At 33.8% G+C, this 18,707-nt stretch overlaps 1 protein-coding gene across 1 annotated transcript; it reads right to left on the reverse strand.

Annotated features, from left to right (window-relative positions):
* Positions 1–1,880: 1,880 nt before the first annotated feature.
* ANNAT8 (annexin 8) lies at positions 1,881–5,093 on the reverse strand. The gene is made up of 6 exons (XM_089603820.1): positions 4,895–5,093; positions 4,590–4,735; positions 3,768–3,986; positions 3,082–3,294; positions 2,402–2,491; positions 1,881–2,262 (listed from the first exon to the last, which is right to left on the reverse strand). Exons 1-6 carry the CDS (start codon positions 4,965–4,967, stop codon positions 2,059–2,061), a joined length of 945 nt encoding a protein of 314 aa, XP_089459946.1. The 5' UTR covers positions 4,968–5,093; the 3' UTR covers positions 1,881–2,058.
* Between the last annotated feature and the right edge of the window lie 13,614 nt (positions 5,094–18,707).

The raw sequence follows: 18,707 nt of genomic DNA on the forward strand, positions 1-18,707 counted from the left end.
CTCTTGGTTCACACTTTCAGCTGTCTAGTGCTCAGTGTCCCAGTACCTTATCTGACAAGGAATACATGAGCAAAGTGCCCTACTCAAGTGCAGTGGGATCAGTGATGTATTCTATGATCTGCACAAGACCTGATCTTGCTCATGCAATCAATACCTTAAGCCGTTTTATGTCAAATCCAGGCAAAGAACATTGACTGGCCATGAAGTGGTTGCTGAGGTATATTGCAACCACAAGCAATGTTGGACTGAGGTATTTGAAGACAGGTACACTTTTGAAGGTGGAAGGCTACGTGGATTCAGATTATGCTGGTGACAGAGACATAAGAAAGTCCACTACTTCTTATTTCTTCTTGCTATGTGGAAATTGCATCAGCTAGAAGTCTCAGTTACAACCTGTGGTGACTTTATCTACTGCTGAGGCTGAATATATAGTTGCTACTGAGGCAGTGAAAGAAGGAATCTGGCTGAAGGGAATGCTCAGGGAATTGAAGCTGTATGATGGCTATGTGAATATATATTCTGACAGTCAGAGTGCCTTGCATCTGTGTAAAAATCATGTGTTTCATGACAGGACAAAGCATGCGGATATCAAATACCACTTCATCAGGGAAAAGATATATGATGGAGAGGTTGTCATGAACAAGGTGAGCACATATGACAACCCTGCTGATGTTGGCACGAAGGTGGTAACTCTAGGCAAGTTTAAGCATTGTCTTAAACTGCTGAGAGTCCTTGCCATGTGATCCAGGGGTTGTGTTCGAACGATGATTTCAGAAATGAAAGGGAAAGGTTTGTACTAAGTTTTTTTGAGCAAGGCTGATGTCTGAAGCTGAAGGTGAAGATTGTTGAAGGTTCAGCTCCAACATTGCCTTGCAGTACATGTCATCAAGATCAGCGGCGTCTACAACGTCCAGGTGTATCTCCAGGCTGAAGACCAAGTACGAGTCTCTTACTGACGTGGTCCAACGTGTGACCAGGATTAAGAGAGCATCAACGGCTGAGATGTGTGCTGGGAGATCTAGGCAGTTATTTCTGTTTTTTATGTATCTACCCGGGTTTATGTACTTATGCTGATGTTTTATATAGAGATATCGAGTGTGTGAAGAGATCATCGAAAAATTCACTGTAAGAAAAATGCATTGAGTGAGATTCTCTGGAAAAGCCAAGTTCTTGAGAGATCGTGAGATTTTCGTTGTTGTGCTCGGTGTAGAGTTGTAATCGGATTGATTGTTTGTTGCTTGAAGATTAGTGCAAATCGAACGTCCTTGATCTGAAGGAGTTCGCGGGGATGTAGGCTCGTTAACGTCGAACCTCGATAACAATCCGGTGTTCTTCGCTCTTTTATTTTTCTTTTAATTTCCTGTTGATTTGTGTGTGTTGGGTGATTGCGTGTTATTCAAATTACCGCGAATTTGTATCTGAGTAGTGTTCCATCGTTATAACACTGATCGATTAAATGTATAAAAATGCGCTCATAATTTAATGAAGAAAAGACAGTCTATTGAACCAGTAGATCAATAGGGAAAAAGTGTGAGCAAACAAATTATATTTGACAAATCGCTCCGATTTCTCTGAAGAAACTACAATAATAGTAAGCATATACATGGCCACACATCTTCTCTTCATACTATACTCACCATTATTTCTCATGGTCATAGCTAAATAATTAAACCAGTCTAGAGTAAAATTATTGCTCTTCTCTAACCAAATAAAATTTTGAAAACCTTTTTACCTGCATTAGAAGAAAATTTAGTAATAACTCTTTTTTCAATATATTAACCATTAAAAAAATATTTCTGGCTGCATCCTGCTTGTAACCAATTTTTTATTTTACGGAGTCCTACTACTTAAAAAAAATGATAATATAATAAAACACCAAATAACACAGAGTCACTTATAATAATAGAGAAAATAGAATAAGAAAACTCTCATGTCTGAATATAGTTTACGGATGAAAAAGAAAGCTCAACAGAATTGACCACAGATAACATGTAACAAATCAAATTCCAACACCTAACACATGTAAATTCCTTCTCAACAGCTCATGAATTGAATAAATTAGTCTTCCTTTCCAAGGATAGTGAGAAGGAAGGCCTTGTAATCCCCGGAAGTCTCTTTGGCCAAAGCATCATCAAGGGAAACACTGTTCTTTTTGAAATAAACATCCTTGATTTGCTTCAAGTCCTTCTCTGCCCTCGTCACTATCACACGAGTCACCAATTCCTCGTCCGTCCCAAAGCTCTTTATCCCGTCTCGCAGCACCTACAAATCCCGCCCCCGAAATCCATTTTAGTAAGTCTTCAATTTTTTAACAAATTTATATTTAATAAGGTTTTCTAATTGGTCATGTAATTGTAAAAAAAAAAAAAAATCGACTATTAGTTTTTATTTATTTATTTACCTTGGCATAGTACTTGTGAGGATCATTGATGCATCGGACCGCAGTGTGCAGTGCCTTCTGAAAATCACTCCCGGATTCGCCCAAAAAACTCTGGAATAAATTATACAAATAAATATTTATATATTAATATATTCAGCAATGGAAAAAAAAAAAAAAAAAAAAAAGTTACTTACCCTTTCACGTTTATATTCAAATCACAAATAACATAAGAAAAAAATTAATTTTTTTCAACGTGAGATGCTTTTACATTATTCTGCTAACCATATAATTGACATTATATAAGACTTTTGTGTCCATTTTAGTGTCTTTTCGTTGTTTACTAAGAATCGGTTGACCAGGGTCAATCTAACCAAAAAACAACTGTTGATGACATTATACAAAAAAAAAATTTGAATTTTTACTAGCATGTATCACCGCTATTGTTGATGAGTTGCCAGTTTTAATTTATTTATTTATTAAACTCTTAATTAATTTTGGCTAAGTAGATAGGTTATTAATTTTAAACAATTTGCGATTAATTCAACCGATGCAAATTATCAAAAAAAAAAAAAGAATAAAAATCCTTTAACCGAATGTTTGAATAAAATTCTTGGTGAATTAATTAATATTATTTATTTTCTATTAAATAAATAAAATTCTTGATGACCTTAATTACAATGTGCCATCAAAGATGTGTGTACCTTGGCAAGGGAGGCCTTGGTGTCATCTCTAAAGCGATTGAATGTAGCATTAAGCTGAGACTTGCTTCTTGTGCTCAAGATCCTGATCACTTCCTCGCTGTTGAACGCTTTTTCTTTGATCGCCTCCTCGAGAATATCAGCCTCCGATTTCGCCAACCTTTGATTCACTTCTTCCCCGTAATAGCGGTATGTCCCAACCAATGCCACCAACAGCTGAGAGACAATCAAAGCATTCCAATTCAATTATTGTTAAAATACTGAGACAAATTAATAGCTTGGAATTGTTGGTATCAATATATATACAGTGGCAGAGACAGGAATCGTAATCAGGGGCGAATTTGAATAAACAAATTTAAGATGGGCAAAATATAAAAACAAAAAATCATATAACTTTGGGCTTTTAGAGTAAAAATTGATAAAATTACAATTTTCAATATTATATATATACACACATAGGGAGTAGTTAAGGACTAGGGGTATTGTCTCTAAAATTTTAAATTATTGATCTATTTTTACATTTTTGGCCAAAAAAATTATGTAATATTTTCATATATAGACCTGAATAATACTTTTTCTTAAATACCCCTATAAAAATTTTGAATACGTTTTTATAATCAAATCTAGCTCCTTTAAATCTTAGCTTTGCCACTATATAAATTATATATATATATATATATATAGCATGCCTTGCGGAGATCGCCGGAGGTTGAAGCAGCCAAGTCCTCCTCCAAAGAGCGCTTGTAGCGAGTCTGGTAAGCTCTTTTCACGCCCAACAGCTCTTCTGGGGAGTTAATGCACGAGATTTCGATTATCACTCTGTAGTCGATCTCAGATTTCCTTATTGCTACGTGGGCCAGGACTGCCTCTCGATCCAACGGCTCCAGAATCCAACGGTACACAGCTCTCTGCTCTCCTCATCAAGTCAACACATACTTTTATTACAATCCGAAAATAATTAGAAGAAAATTGTCCGAAGTTTTTTTCTAAAAAAAATGTGCCATAGCTTAAGAAAATTAGAAGAAATTATTTTTTCCTTTCTATTATTACTTTATCAAATAAATAACTTGTGAAAATAGACTAAGCAAAGTATAAATATGACAATTATTATTTATAGAATATATCAAACAAGAGCTTTACTGAAAATTTGTAGTTTAAAATTTCTCTCCAAAAATCTAATATAATAATAGTTTAAACCGATCAATTTATATTATAACCAATCTAAAATGTAAACCAGCCAGAATTAAACCTGACTTATATATACTAATAAAGAGCATTAACTAAATTTTAGTACAAGTCAACGTTGTCAATCTAGATAATCAACAAAACGTATATCAATATCAAAGGTTTCATTTTTATCGCAAAACTGATCGAATTAAACTAATTTTTTGTATAAAAAAGAAATCCATAACCGGACATACGAGCAAAGCAATAAAATGTATCTATATAAAAAATAAAATAAAATAAAAAGTGAAAGAAGAAGAGAGAGAGAGAAGAACGTAATATGAGACCTCGAAATCTCCGGAGAGTTCAGACTCAAGACGCTTGATAAGATCCTCTTCAAAGAGCTGTTCATAAGCATCTCTGATTTGCCTCCTTTGAATTGCATTTCTATGTCCCAACACACTTATTATCGCCTTCTCATCAGTTCCCCATCCTAAACACATGTACACACGCACACACCCAATAATTACTCACACACATATATGCATAGCTTATGTGAGATCCATATGAGAAAATTACAAACCAAGTACACATTTTGTGTGTGTATGTGAAGAAAAAGAAGAAGAAGAAAAAAAAGCAAACAAAAAAAGACCTTTCGTAGCTTTGCGAAGAGTTTCTGCGTCTTCAACCGGAGAAAAGTTGGGTGGAGTAATTAGTGTAGCCATATTTGATATCTAGGTTTTTTTTTTTTTTTTTTGTATTTGGAAAAATTTCTGGTTTGATGTGCTGTTTTATATAAACACAGTTGAATCCTTTGTGTGTATTGTATATATAGCAGTGCGTGGGATAATAATTCTATACAGAACCCTTTTGTTTTTATTTCTTAATTAGCCAGCTGGGATTTTATATCATTATTATTAAAGTACTACTAATTACATCAGTAAAGTATATTCTGAAAAAATCAGCGTCTCGATTACCAAAACAAGGACATATGGTATACATAGGTGATAGGTGTGGACTGTGGACAATGGATCGGTTGGTATAATTTAAATTCATAAGGAAAAATAAAATATATATTAAAAAAATTAATTTAAGGGTTAGGTGCCTTTAATTTTATGAATGGCACTCCGTGATAGGGTATAAATATAGATGATGTTTTCTTGCTTTAATTTAATTTCTATTTAAACCTACTACTAAGTGGTGATTTCGTCGTCATATATCCTTAAATATTTTATTTATTTGCAATAATTGCGGTTTCTGATTATATCCCTTCAGTCAAGGTTGTTTGGCGAGAAATTAACTCAAGAAGCCAATCAAAAAGAAAAAAATTGAAGACAAAAAAGTGTTGATGGACAAAGAATAAAAAAAAAATATGGAAATGTCTTTAATGTGATAATAATAATACGATGATAATAGATGGATAGTATAGAATAGAGCAACTACTACTAAGATTCAAAGTTCAAACCAAAAATAGTTTTATTAAAAAGAAAAAAAAAACAACCAAAAAATACAAAAAACTAAAATGATTTTGTAATATACATCTGACCTTTCACCTAATATTTTGTATTTTCTAAGATAGAGCGTCATCCTTGTAATCCATCTTCTTATCGTAGTTAATATATTATGGAGAGTTAGAAATACGACTTATTTAGATTTTAAATTTTCTGTATAATGATTAATAATAAAAAAAAAATAGTTTAAATTAAGACAAGAAAGACACTATACTATAAGAGAGAATAAATTAGGCTATATTTTTAATAATTTAATAATTAAACTATAATTTTGATTATATTTGTATTAACAATGAATGTACTATTTTAAACAGAAAAAATAAATATTATATACACTTGTCCACATTAATTGATATAAAATAACCTGGCATAATTTCTTTCTTTTTTTCAATAAATCAAATAGTATATATATATATATATATACATATATATTCATTAACTAAAAAAAAAGATGACTAAGAGATGTTGCAACATAACATATAGAGCTTAAAATTAAAAATAAATAAATATTGTAGAAATTATTCGAACTATCTTGTTTTATAGTTTAGATGAGAAATTCAGGAAATTACAATAGAATTTGTAGAATTTCTCCATAAATGTTTTTATTATATTAATTTATCCCCTTATTTACGTAGTGCCAATTATATATATAGTAAATCTGTTGAGAACCACGTCCACGTTAACTTCTGGTGGAAGTTCTCAAGGCTTGTCAGTGCAACATCACGTGCCAGGAATTAAAATAAAAAAATATTACTCGATAGTATACCTAGAATAAGAAGACAAGAGCCCCGATTATATATATATATACGAAATTGATATAACTTGAACTTTTTTTTTTTTTTTTTTTTTTTTTGTAGTACCTTGGCATGCCTTTCGAAGTGCTTGAGCGTCTTCAACAGCAGAAGATTGTTGTGTTACAATAAGAGTAGCCATTAGAGGAACAAATCGTTTTTTTTCCTATTCTTTTGCACTCTTTCTTTCTCTGTAAATGAACTAATTAATTGAGTCTTAACATCAATTTGACTCAAAATTTCCCTATTTATAAAACTTATAACGAATGTTTCTCATAGAATTTAACGTCGGTCGGCTCACATTTATTTTGTTTTAGAGGATAAGTTATTAAGTTACGGTTTTTTTTGTTGGTGTCATGTTACTTTTCCATGTGAAGAACAAATTGAATCACAAAATAAATTTTCTTGGCGTTTTCTTATCAATAGACACGAGTTATATGTTTTGTTTGCACTTCAACTCTCTCTCTACTTTTTTTAATTATTATTTATATATTTTCTTTCCTTTTTCCTTTTTTTTTTCAGTTTTCCTTTTTAATAAACGCGTCTTTGCGTTCTCAACGTGACTTGCATTAGCAGTTTAGCACCGACTAATTACAAGTAATATGATAATTAAGGATATACTTCTTCTTAGTTAAGAAAATCCTGACAGCATGAATTCTTTTGAGTAATTAAAAAAATAAAAATAAATTGTATAGAAAAATAATGATATAACAAATTTATTATTAGACATAAACTCTTTAAAAACACGAAACATGGATTTCTTACTGATTTTCTCATCCTTATAATAGATTAGATTTTGTGAACTAAGCCACATCGTTTATCCTTTTGCTTTCAGTATTATTTTATTTTGCAAGTTGTGTTGAGTTTCACAAATTACTTACGTGTCGTGTGTTGTCATTTGAGCTATTTAATCTTTTGTATTTCATGTTTTTTTATTTTTATATAAGATATTAATTAATAAGTCTTTACATGGAAACTATGGGTAGTAAGTTCAGTACACAAATATATTATTTGTAACAATTGAAGAACATGCGACCAATTAAATAAAGAGGACCATTAAAAAAAAAATAAAGTAAAGAGGAAAACAACTCAGTCATGTATAAAAAAAATTCCTTTAATAAACTCTCAACGGAAAGCAATTGAGAGCCAACTAAAATATTTGATCACGATGGAAGAAGAAATCAAAAAGAGCTTTCTTCATAGTTAAGAAAATCCTGACAGCATGAATTCTTTTGAGTAATAAAAAAAATTGTTTTTTCAAAATAAATGAAGAAAAAAGGTTCCAATGCATACAGAAATGAAAATAGTAAAGTTTATTCCCCGTGAAAGATTAACTGTATAGAAAAATTATGATATAACAAATTTAATATTAGACAAACTCTTTAAAAACACGAAACATGGATTTCTTATTGATTTCTCATCCTTATAATAGATTAGATTTTGTGAACTAACTTGCTAAAGGCTAGGGATGTCAATTTCACCCATTACCCTTGTTCCGGCCCGTTATCCGATTTATTCGGGTCGGGTAATACCCGTTTTTTGGATAAACGGGTAATACCCGTTAAGGTTTCAACTGGTCCAGGTACGGGTAACGGAATAGTCATCCCGTACCCGGTTACCCGGGACCCGACCCGTTAACTTTTAAATATTTAAAAAGATAATAAATTTTTATATGTTGCAATGAAGATGACCAAATTTACAATGAAGATGATCAATTTGCAATGAAGACTTCTTTTGCATTTTATTTATTTATTTTGAATTTTAATGTTCTTTATATTGTAATAGCACTTTGATATTTTTCACTTAAATTTTATTATTTTTAAACTTTATATTGTTGATGAATTTTTATTTTATAAACGAGTAAGCGGGTCTACCCGACCCGCTACCCTTTTTTTAAACCGGGTAAACGGGTAACGGGTCCAATATTTTTAACCCGCTTACCCGGCGGGTATCCCCGTTACCCGACCCGTCTCAAAATCCGGATAAACGGGTCCGGGTAACGGGTAAAAAATTATAGCGGATACGGATAACGGAATAGGTGTACCCGGCTTTACCCGTACCCAGGGCCGGCCCAATGCTCACCGGGGCCTTAAGCGAACATTAGAATTGAGGCCTTGTTAAAGAATCGGTTCAAGCAAAAAATTAAGTATTTTAATAACATTCAAAAATCGATTTTTTTTTCTATGCAATAAGAGAATCGATTTTTTTTTTTACTATCTTAAATAAGAACTCTACTCATATTGAGTAGATAAATAAAATTAAATATAGGAAAAATATTACACTGAAAAAACAAAAAATTAACAAAACAATTATTGAGTAAGTTGAGTTAATTACATCATTGAAAAAAGTTGATATTATTTGTCACTATAGTATAATATATATTTACTTGTGCATATGTATGTACAATATTTCTTAATAATAATAGTTAATTGTAAAATGAATGGATATTTGTAGGATAGGTTTTACTGTATTATTTTTGGTGTTCAAATGAATGATTCTATTTCCCTGTATGAACACTGAGCAATATAAAATTAGAGGACTTATTAAACCGAGGACATATTTGATGATTCACTGTTGGAGGAAGTCTAGAGTGGGGCCTCTGCCTAATCAAATATGAGGCCTTATCATCATCTAAATTTGAGCCTATTTTCTAATAAAAAATTGAGGCCCTAAGCGATTGCTTAGGTGGCCTAATGCTCTGGCCGGGCCTGCCCGTACCCGTTGTCATCCCTGGCTAAGGCTGGTAATTAACTGGATATATATATATATATATATATATATATATATATATATATATATATCTATATATATATATATATATATCTATATATATATATATATATATATATCTATATATATTCGTTTAATATCATTCTTCATCATATCAAAATTGATTTTATACCACAGGTTCCACAACAACAAAACATGGATTTAGCCATGACCATACACTACTACAAATACAAATATTCCACAGCAACAAAACATGGATTCTCTAGTATTTAAATCTAATAATCTCTAACCCTTCACTCCTGATTGATATCCCAGGAGAGATGCATTTCCTTGCTCTTTGCTGAAACATTGTTCTATGACCCTGCAAGGTTGAAGCAAAATTTAAACACCCAAAAACTCTTAAGAAGTTGTAATCAACTTCTTTTTGAAAAAGAATCTCATACGGACATTTATGAGATATGAGAGGTGTAGGTGTTCTGTTTATCAGATACAATGTTATCGTAACACACTCAGACCAATATTCAATTGGTATTTGAGACTGAAAGTATAGGAATCTTGCTAGATTAAACAAGTGTTGATGCTTCCTTTCAACAACTAAATTCTACTGAGGAGTTTCAACACAACAGAATTGGTGTAGCACTCATATCTTTGAAAAAAAAAAACTAACTCATTTGCATTGTATGATCTGAAATGTTTAACTGAGCAAGAGAAATGATTAGTGACCATACGGCAAAAATGAGGAATAATCTTGTGAGCATCTAATTATTTCTCATAAGGCAAACCCAACAAAACCTACTACAACCATCTACTAACGTGCGAAAAAAAATCTAAAACTTGTATGTGAAGTTACGGAGTATGGACCCCAAATATCACAATGTATAAGGTCAAAGATATTATAAGAGAGATGATTGTTGCTATGAAAAGATAATCTTATTTGCTTAGCTAGAGAACAGATATAGCAGGATACAATTTTGTTACTAGACATGTAAAACAACTTATTCTTTAAGACTTCGATCTTTTAAAGGATATATGTCCAAGCCTGTAGTGCCAGGCATGTGCTGTGACATTGAGGACTTGAGAACTTGAATCTCCTGACAGCATATACAACTCTCCATGTGTTTCACCCTTGTCAATCATCTTCTTCATCGAGATATCCTGAATATCAAACAAAATGTGTGAGAAAGATATGACAATATTAGGATCTTGTGTCAAGCAATGGATTGATATCAAATTGAATTTGAAATCAGACACCAATAACACATCCTTGAGCACAAGATTTTCACTAACAATAATATCACCATAATGATGAACAAGTATTAATAAGTGATTATGCAAAGTACTGATAGAATTTTGTAGGGGTTTCAACTTCTGGAAAAGAGACTTATTTGTACATATATGTCGTGAGGCACCTGAATCAAGAATCTATCTAGTGCTAGAATTAGAGACACAACATGATCCTTTATCACAATAGTATACACCTGTATTGAAGGATACAATGTTGATGTCCACTTGACCTTTAGGTGCAGTTGGAGTGGTGAGTTGGTTTGAGAGCATGTTGATGACCTGATGAATCTGATCATTGGTTAATGTTGATGTTGTAGTTGTCTTTGACTCTGACTTGGTTTCTTGATGATTGAGAGATCTTTCAACAACATTAGCTTGATTCCTCTACTTAGGCTTGAACCCGGTGGGAAAAATCCATGGAGCTTGTAGCACTTATCAAACGTGTGACCAATCATTTTGCAATGAGTACACATAGGACGATCTTTCTAGGTGGATTTCCTTTGGTCATTCACTGCCATTTCCATTGGATTGGATTGATCTTGACTAGTAAAAGTGTCAGAACTCACTGATCTCTGCTTCTCATCTTGGCACACCATTGAGAACACTTTGTTGATTGAAGGAAGATGATCCATCAGCAGAATCTGGCCACTCACGGTGTTGAAGGAATCGTTGAGCCCCATCAGAAACTTCATAACATACTCGTTGGTCATGAAGTTGATAAGCTCCTTTGATTCTCCACATGAACACGTGCACATCGGCTTGTAGTTGCTCAGTTCTTCCCATAGAATCTTGAGGCTGGTGTAGTACACCTACAGACATTTGATCTTGAACGAGACTCACGATCTCACGCCTGAGCAAAAAAAATCCTTGGTCCATTGCTCTGATGGAATCTTTCTTGGAGGTCTTTCCAAATATCCATCACTGAATCTCTGTAGGTCATGCTTGAAGCGATCTCCTTTGTGCACGAATTCAGAATCCAAGCGATGACGATAGTGTTGTTCCTCCTCCAAGAATTCAGATGATTCAGTTTAGAGCCTTCAGGCTTTGAAATCAAACCGTGGATAAACCCTAGCTTGTTCTTGATTTGTAGAGCCATCATCATCGATCTGCTCCAAGAATGGTAGTTCTCGTCATTCATCTCTTGTGTCACCAAGATCATTCCTGGAAAATCAGTGTGATGCAAGAAGTAAGGATCAATGACTTCATCGATCGAGGTCTTCCGCGATGTGACTCCAGTCGTAGAAAATTCTCCAGCCAAAGCTTCTTCAGTCGACATCTTGTGAACGATGAAGTGGGAAATTGAGACGGAGAATAAAAAAACTGAACTCTAATGGAGGTTCGATCAGAAGCAATTTGCGAAAGATCTAATACCATTTTACGATCGAATCTCGGAGAGAGAATTCAGAAAGAAGAAGCAAGAATTGAAGAAAAAGAATTATGCTTCATAGAATTTGAAATTGGGAGTTTACAGAGTATATACGACAAAAGAGAAAAGGTCGGAAGAGTTATAGTAAAGCCCTCACTAAAACAAAAAATAAAAGGGGTATTATAGTAATCTAATAAAAGCTCATACCGGCTAAAACAAACTAACTCAGATTTTACTTAAAGGCTAAATAATCCTGAGAACAAACAACCCAAGGCTAAAATACAAAAAGACTAAGCATTTTCAATAAAGCTAAGTCTCATTTCAATTTATTTTGTTTTATGCTTCCTAAAAGCATTACAGGGGTAACAAGTAATTACGTTTGGCGAGAACACTAGGGGCAAAGTATATGCCCAAATTTTATTATGTTGATAATAGGGATATAATTGTGTTGATAATAGAGGTGCTATCAAACAAATCGGTAACAAATTTTTATTGTTTAAAACTCAAATCAACTCAATTGTAAAATAAAACTTAACCAACCCAAACAAAAAATAATCGGGCTGGTTTAGATTAGTTGTTTTGATTATTTTTCTCATGATATAATTTTATAACTCACATAAAATAATGCATATATACTATACCTAATACGTTAAGTTAAGTAAATTCAAAGCTTTACTTATTTTGAGAAAATCTACATATTAAAATAAAATGACCCATACTCGTAATAACTGTTAATGCGTTTTTTAGATCAACATTTAACTGTTAATGTCGGGGTGCGAGCTTGAGATGTGTCTCGATCTTGGGTTGCGAAGTGTCGAATCTTCTACGGTTCTAAATGGATTGTGATGGATCGGGGATGTATCTCGGTGGAGCAAACATTTGAGTACCGCCGTTATCCGTCATGTCCTCTCTATGGTCTTGGTGATCGAAGGCGGACGGGTGTGGCTCCTCAGAGAAGGAGCGAGAGCTCCGTAAGGTGGTCGGGTGATTTTGTGGCCTTGGCTCAACCATTGTTTGGCGAGCCTTACGTCGTCGGTGATGTTCAGGAACTTCTCGTACCCCTTCAAAGTGGTTGTGGCCGATGTCCCGAATGCTCGGATCGGGGTCGTCGTCGTTTTCTTCTTGAATGGGCTCAGGTGTTTCTCCTTCGAGGTTGTCGTTCGGGCCCTGCTCCAAGTCTTCAATTTCGGGTCCCAACGGGATGTACTTCGATACGTCTTGATTGTTGAAGATGTCGTCGATGAGGGCGCCTTGCCCTCCAAGTCTCCCGACAACGCCGGCGAGACGGAAGATACTCGTTTCGATTCGCTCCATTCGTCCATCTCGATCACCTAGAACGGGTGCAGGGAGAGGCTCATCTCGATGAGCGTCGTTCTCTTGGGCTTGGCGGGATCGGGCCCAAGTGTTGAATGCGACGCTTCCCGCAGGAAGGGCGCCGCCCTCGGAGATGGCTAGATGGCTATCCATTTGTTGTCGGTGAATCTTGTAGTATTCCACGAATGAGTCTTCCCGTTTTGATGCTTTAGCGGAGTCGTCCTCCGGTCTTGTGACTTTTTCCGGATGAGTCTTCCGGTTTTGATGCTCCAGCGGAGTAGTCTTCCAGTCTTGAGACTTTTGGCGGATGAGTCTTCCGATTTTGATGCTCCAGCGGAGTAGTCTTCCGGTCTTGAGACTTTTGCCGGAGGAGTCTTTCGATCTTAAGACTTTTGCCGAATGAGTCTTCCGGTCTTGAAACTTTTGCCGGATGAGTCTTCCGGTTTTGATGCTTCAGCGGAGTAGTCCTCCGGTCTTGAGACTTTTTCCGAAGGAGTCTTCCGGTTTTGAAAAGAGAAATTTTGCCGGTGGGATATCGTGGTTGTTCTTCGAGTACCCCTTCTTCTAGTACCAAAATGTTAATGCATTTTTTAGATCGACATTTACGGGACACGTGTCGGGGTGCGAGCTTAAGACGTGTCTCGATCTTAGGTTGCGAAGCGTCGAATCTTCTATGGTTCTGAATGGATTGTGACGGATCGGGGATGGTGTTACGACCGTGGTGGAGACCTTCGGGAATTCGACGTGGGTGGTGTGTTTTTCCGTGCCCTTCCTTTCCCTTAGCTTTCGAGAGGGAATGTAATTTGGCGTAATTCTAGCCTTTGTTTGTGAAAAAAATATGTGAGGGAAAATATCTTCTTGAATTCTAGAGAGAAATGAAGTAGATCATTCTTCTTTGTGTTTTGAGGTGAGGTAGTTTGTCTCGATTATGAGAGAGAGAGAGGGGGAAAGAGTTATCTTTTAACTCTAGAGAGAATTTTAGAGAGAGAAGTTGTAGTCTATTTTTCTTGGTAGAGAATGACTTTTTTAAGTGCTTTGAGAGCTTTTGTGAGTTTTGAGAGCTTTTGTTCTCTTGAAAAAATCCTTTCCTTTCTTCTTGGTGAAAAATGATGGAGTATTTATAGGATTTTGAGTGTGCAAAGTTATGGAAACTTAGTCGGAAGGATTCTCCGGTCTTGTGGATTTTACCGGAGGGATCCTCCGGTTTTGTGAGTTTTACCGAAGGGATCCTCCGGTTTTGTGGGTTCTACCGGAGGGATCTTCCGGTTTCGGAGATTTTACCAGAGGGATCCTCTGGTTTGTGGGTTCTACCGGAGGGATCCTCCGGTTTTGTGGGTTCTACCGGAGGGATCTTCCGGTTTTAGAGATTTTACCAGAGGGATCCTCCGGTTTTGTGGGTTCTACCGAGGGGATCCTCCGGTTTTTGAGATTTTACCAGAGGGGTCCTTCGGTTTTGGGAATTTTGGCGGAGGTGTCCTCCGATTTTAGGTCGTTTTTTGCTCTCGGTGTGTCGTTTTTACTTCATGAAAAAGATGGCATAACAATAACCAAATCTACATATACTCTCGATCAATAAAGTATAATAATGCCACATTAATATTATTTAAAAAAAGATAGATATTATTGTGTTTCCCATAATAAAAAATAGTTTATATATATATTTGCAACCGTAAAACAATTAAAGGATTAATGTCATCGGGTGGGTTTGGTTCAACCTGATCGCGCGATCATCAAAAACCAAACCAACCCTAAAAACTTGCGGTTTGGATTGGTAAGAACTCAAAAAATTTCGGGATTTTAATGGGACGATTAAAAATATAAGGCGTTTTGATTGGTATGATCAAGTTATTTGGCTTGACGATTTTCATAAACAGGCCTAATTGATAATAACATAATATTTTTTTGCAGACGAGTTGAAAACTGATAACAAACACGCAAATTAAGTAATTTCGCACGATATATTCTCAATATTATTGACCTGAGCTCTCGATTAATTGTGAATATTTGTTGCAAAAAAGAACAATGTGCGATAGCTTTATCATTTATGCTGTTTTACGGTTAGTTTGGCAAGTTCAATGAATGCCATTCATCATATGTATAAGTGCAACGAATCCATCTTGATTCATCTGCAACGAATCATTCACGGATACTGTTATTCTTTAAGTTTGAGACCGTGTGAGAATAACCGAATTGTGCGTGGCTTTTTTTTTAAAAAAAAAAAAAAAAAATTAAGATTCCATATTTCTAAAAGGAAATTACAACTATTAACGCAGATTTTTATGGTCTTAATACAAAAAAAGAAAATTACACACACACACACACAAGTGTTACGTTTATTTTCAGAAATAAATATTCAATTTAGTACTTAAAGTAAACCTTAAAATTCATTTCGTCACTAATCTATATCATATTTTTACTTTATTTTTATTGATTTTTGACTTAATACTTTTTTAAGATCATCCTTATTTAACACTTTAATTTTAAAGAAAAAACATATATTTCTCCATTCTTCATTATGTTTTTTTTTTTCAAACGGTCGTGTCTTCTAAACAAGCTAAATTACAAAAAAATTGGAAACGTTGAGAAACGATTAATTATATTTGAGCAACCGTCTCCCAGGATATAACGACGTACAACATGAACAATGCACCAAAATGTTCAACCTATCTACCGTGAATGTGTACCGAAAACCACCACCACTTCGAGAGAATTGAGAGGATTTTATTTGAAGTACCAAGCTTATTTCGTGTGTCTAGCTCATGTCCAAATGAGAACAATCTTCAGCCTTTTATAGACTCATGCAAAAACAATTAGAACATTCAACATCAATGTTAGCCAACACCATAAACGCGTGCTGAATTATGATGGTTACAAACGTTTACGTCATAAGTACATGGTTATATCTTGAACCCATTAGTGCACGAAACTCTTTCAGAATTTATGGGAAAACGATTTAGAAAATACACAAAAGTTTTGAAAATTGCCAATTTAGAAAGGCTCGGCCGCCAGCGGTGCGCGAGTGTATGATTGTGGAGATGGGAAGTCTATATAAGCACTACAAAATTAACATATCTCTTCCATGTTTGAGTTTTGTATATCTATTTTCATTCACAATATATCCAATTTTCTTCACAATATTTGGTATTTTTAAACACTGAACATCAATTTCTCATTCCTTTCCGAATTTAAAAAATAAATAATTAATCTTACATTAGAAGAATAATAATATGTTAAACTTCGAGGCTTCAATTTGTGAGTGCGATGGAAACTCTCATCATTCCATGTTCTCGAATGAGTATCTTCTCTTTCATCCGGTGCCCAGCTCTTTGACAACATGAAAAAATAAAACGCTCAGCCCTCGTTTTTTTCATTGAGTTCGGGTACAGACCAAAGGTCTTGAGCGATCGATCCGGCCAAACAACCCAATCAAATATTTTATTTACGAATCCATTAATTTCAATTGACTATCTAGTAAAAACACTATAGAGATTTCAACCATGTGTTAAAATATGATATAGACCAGTCACATGAATGAATTTAAAATTATAAATGAGTTAGAAAATACTAAATTTAGGGTGCAAATGCGACATTTATGAAAAACCAAATGTACATTTCACTTAAAACCAATATATAATTAACAAATAATTAGCAAAATAGTCAACTCAAACGTTGAGAATTGCTAAATAATCAAGGTTTTGTAAATATTATGTAAATAGCCAGTAGCTTTTAATTACACATCTAAGTTTACTAAAATGCCTAAATTTCTTCCCGCCCAATCGATTATGCTGATAATATAAAAAAATTCAAGTAAATCGGGATTTCAATGCGAGGTCATTAAACTCAAATTGATAACCGCTCCAGACGGTTCATTTTCTCACATCTAGGAAGAAAAAAAAAAGAGAGTTTACCCCAAAAAAGAAAGTTCTACTTTTTCCCCGACGAGGAAATCCGTTCATCTTCCCCGACGAACGATTTCGGCTACCGAAGTTAAAACTGGTATGCTTATGTAAAGGATTTTTCTATTTAAATTAGTATTTACTGATATTCGATAGAGATTTACTCACAAAAAGATAAAGAAAAAAAATATCATTTGTTTTCTTATCGATTATTGAATAACATCGATTTTGGGTTCATCTTCTTCATTTGGGTTAAAGCTAAAAATATTTGTGTATTGATTATTCAAAAACTTTGATTTTTGTCTTAAACCCTAGAAATTTGCAGACGAGATTATTTACATGTATTTACGAGATTATTTACATGTTTTTACTGCAGTATATGTAAAGTCCAAAAATCGTTATATCTAATAAGGAAAGAATGTATACTCGGATTCAGTAAATAATAAATAAATAACGTCTAATCTAAGCAAACAAAATAACAATAAAACACCCACGTAAATTTCAGTTGCTACATATAAGGAAACGAAATTAAACCCCAAATTATGTTCACACTTAATTTAGAGAATTCTGAAACAAATAACAAGATTATTTACATGTATTTAGGAGATTATTTACATGTATTTACTGCAGAATATGTAAAGTCCAAAAATTGTTACATCTAATAAGGAAAGAATGTATACTCGGATTCAGTAAATAAGAAATAAATAACGTCTAATATATAAGCAAACAAAATAACAATAAAACACCCACGTAAATTTCAGTTGCTACATATAAGGAAACAAAATTAAACCTCAAATTATGTTCACACTTAATTTAGGGAATTCTGAAACAAATAACGAGATTAATTACATGTATTTAGGAGATTATTTACATGTATTTACTGCAGAATATGTAAAGTCCAAAAATTGTTATATCTAATAAGGAAATAATGTATACTCGGATTCAGTAAATAAGAAATAAATAGCGTCTAATATATAAGCAAACAAAATAACAATAAAACACCCACGTAAATTTCAGTTGCTACATATAAGGAAACAAAATTAAACCCCAAATTATGTTCACACTTAATTTAGGGAATTCTGAAACAAATAACGAGATTATTTACATGTATTTAGGAGATTATTTACATGTATTTACTGCAGAATATGTAAAGTCCAAAAATTATTATATCTAATAAGGAAATAATGTATACTCGGATTCAGTAAATAAGAAATAAATAACGTCTAATATATAAGGACACAAAATAACAATAAAACACCCACGTAAATTTCAGTTGCTACATATAAGGAAACGAAATTAAACCCCAAATTATGTTCATACTTAATTTAGGGAATTCTGAAACAATTCAAAATTCAATTTCTGGGAATCCTGAACAATTCAAAATTCAAATAATTTCCGGATTCAAATATAAAAGGACAATCTCCGGAATTAAAAAATAATCTGATTGGTCCACGTCATCCAAGTGGCTATTTACCTGATATTTATAAAACTTTGACTATTTAGCAATTCTCAACGTTTGAGTGAACTATTTTGCTAAATTACCCTATAATTAAATTAAACTCGAACTCATCAA

This window comes from Urtica dioica, chromosome 12 (assembly GCF_054948205.1).
Source record: "Urtica dioica subsp. dioica isolate 48M chromosome 12, U.dioica_male_clone48M_v1_H2, whole genome shotgun sequence".
Classification (NCBI taxonomy): domain Eukaryota; kingdom Viridiplantae; phylum Streptophyta; class Magnoliopsida; order Rosales; family Urticaceae; genus Urtica; species Urtica dioica.

What these genes read in the sequence shown, in the direction of transcription:
- ANNAT8 (XM_089603820.1), bottom strand. Translation starts at nt 4,967, where the DNA reads ATGGCTACACTAATTACTCCACCCAACTTTTCTCCGGTTGAAGACGCA. An exon ending in TCTTCGCAAAGCTACGAAAG is followed by an intron (nt 4,736 to 4,894) that starts GTCTTTTTTTGT and finishes ACATGTGTTTAG; the next exon opens with GATGGGGAACTGATGAGAAG. An exon ending in CCAAGGCCTCCCTTGCCAAG is followed by an intron (nt 2,492 to 3,081) that starts GTACACACATCT and finishes AATTTATTCCAG; the next exon opens with AGTTTTTTGGGCGAATCCGG.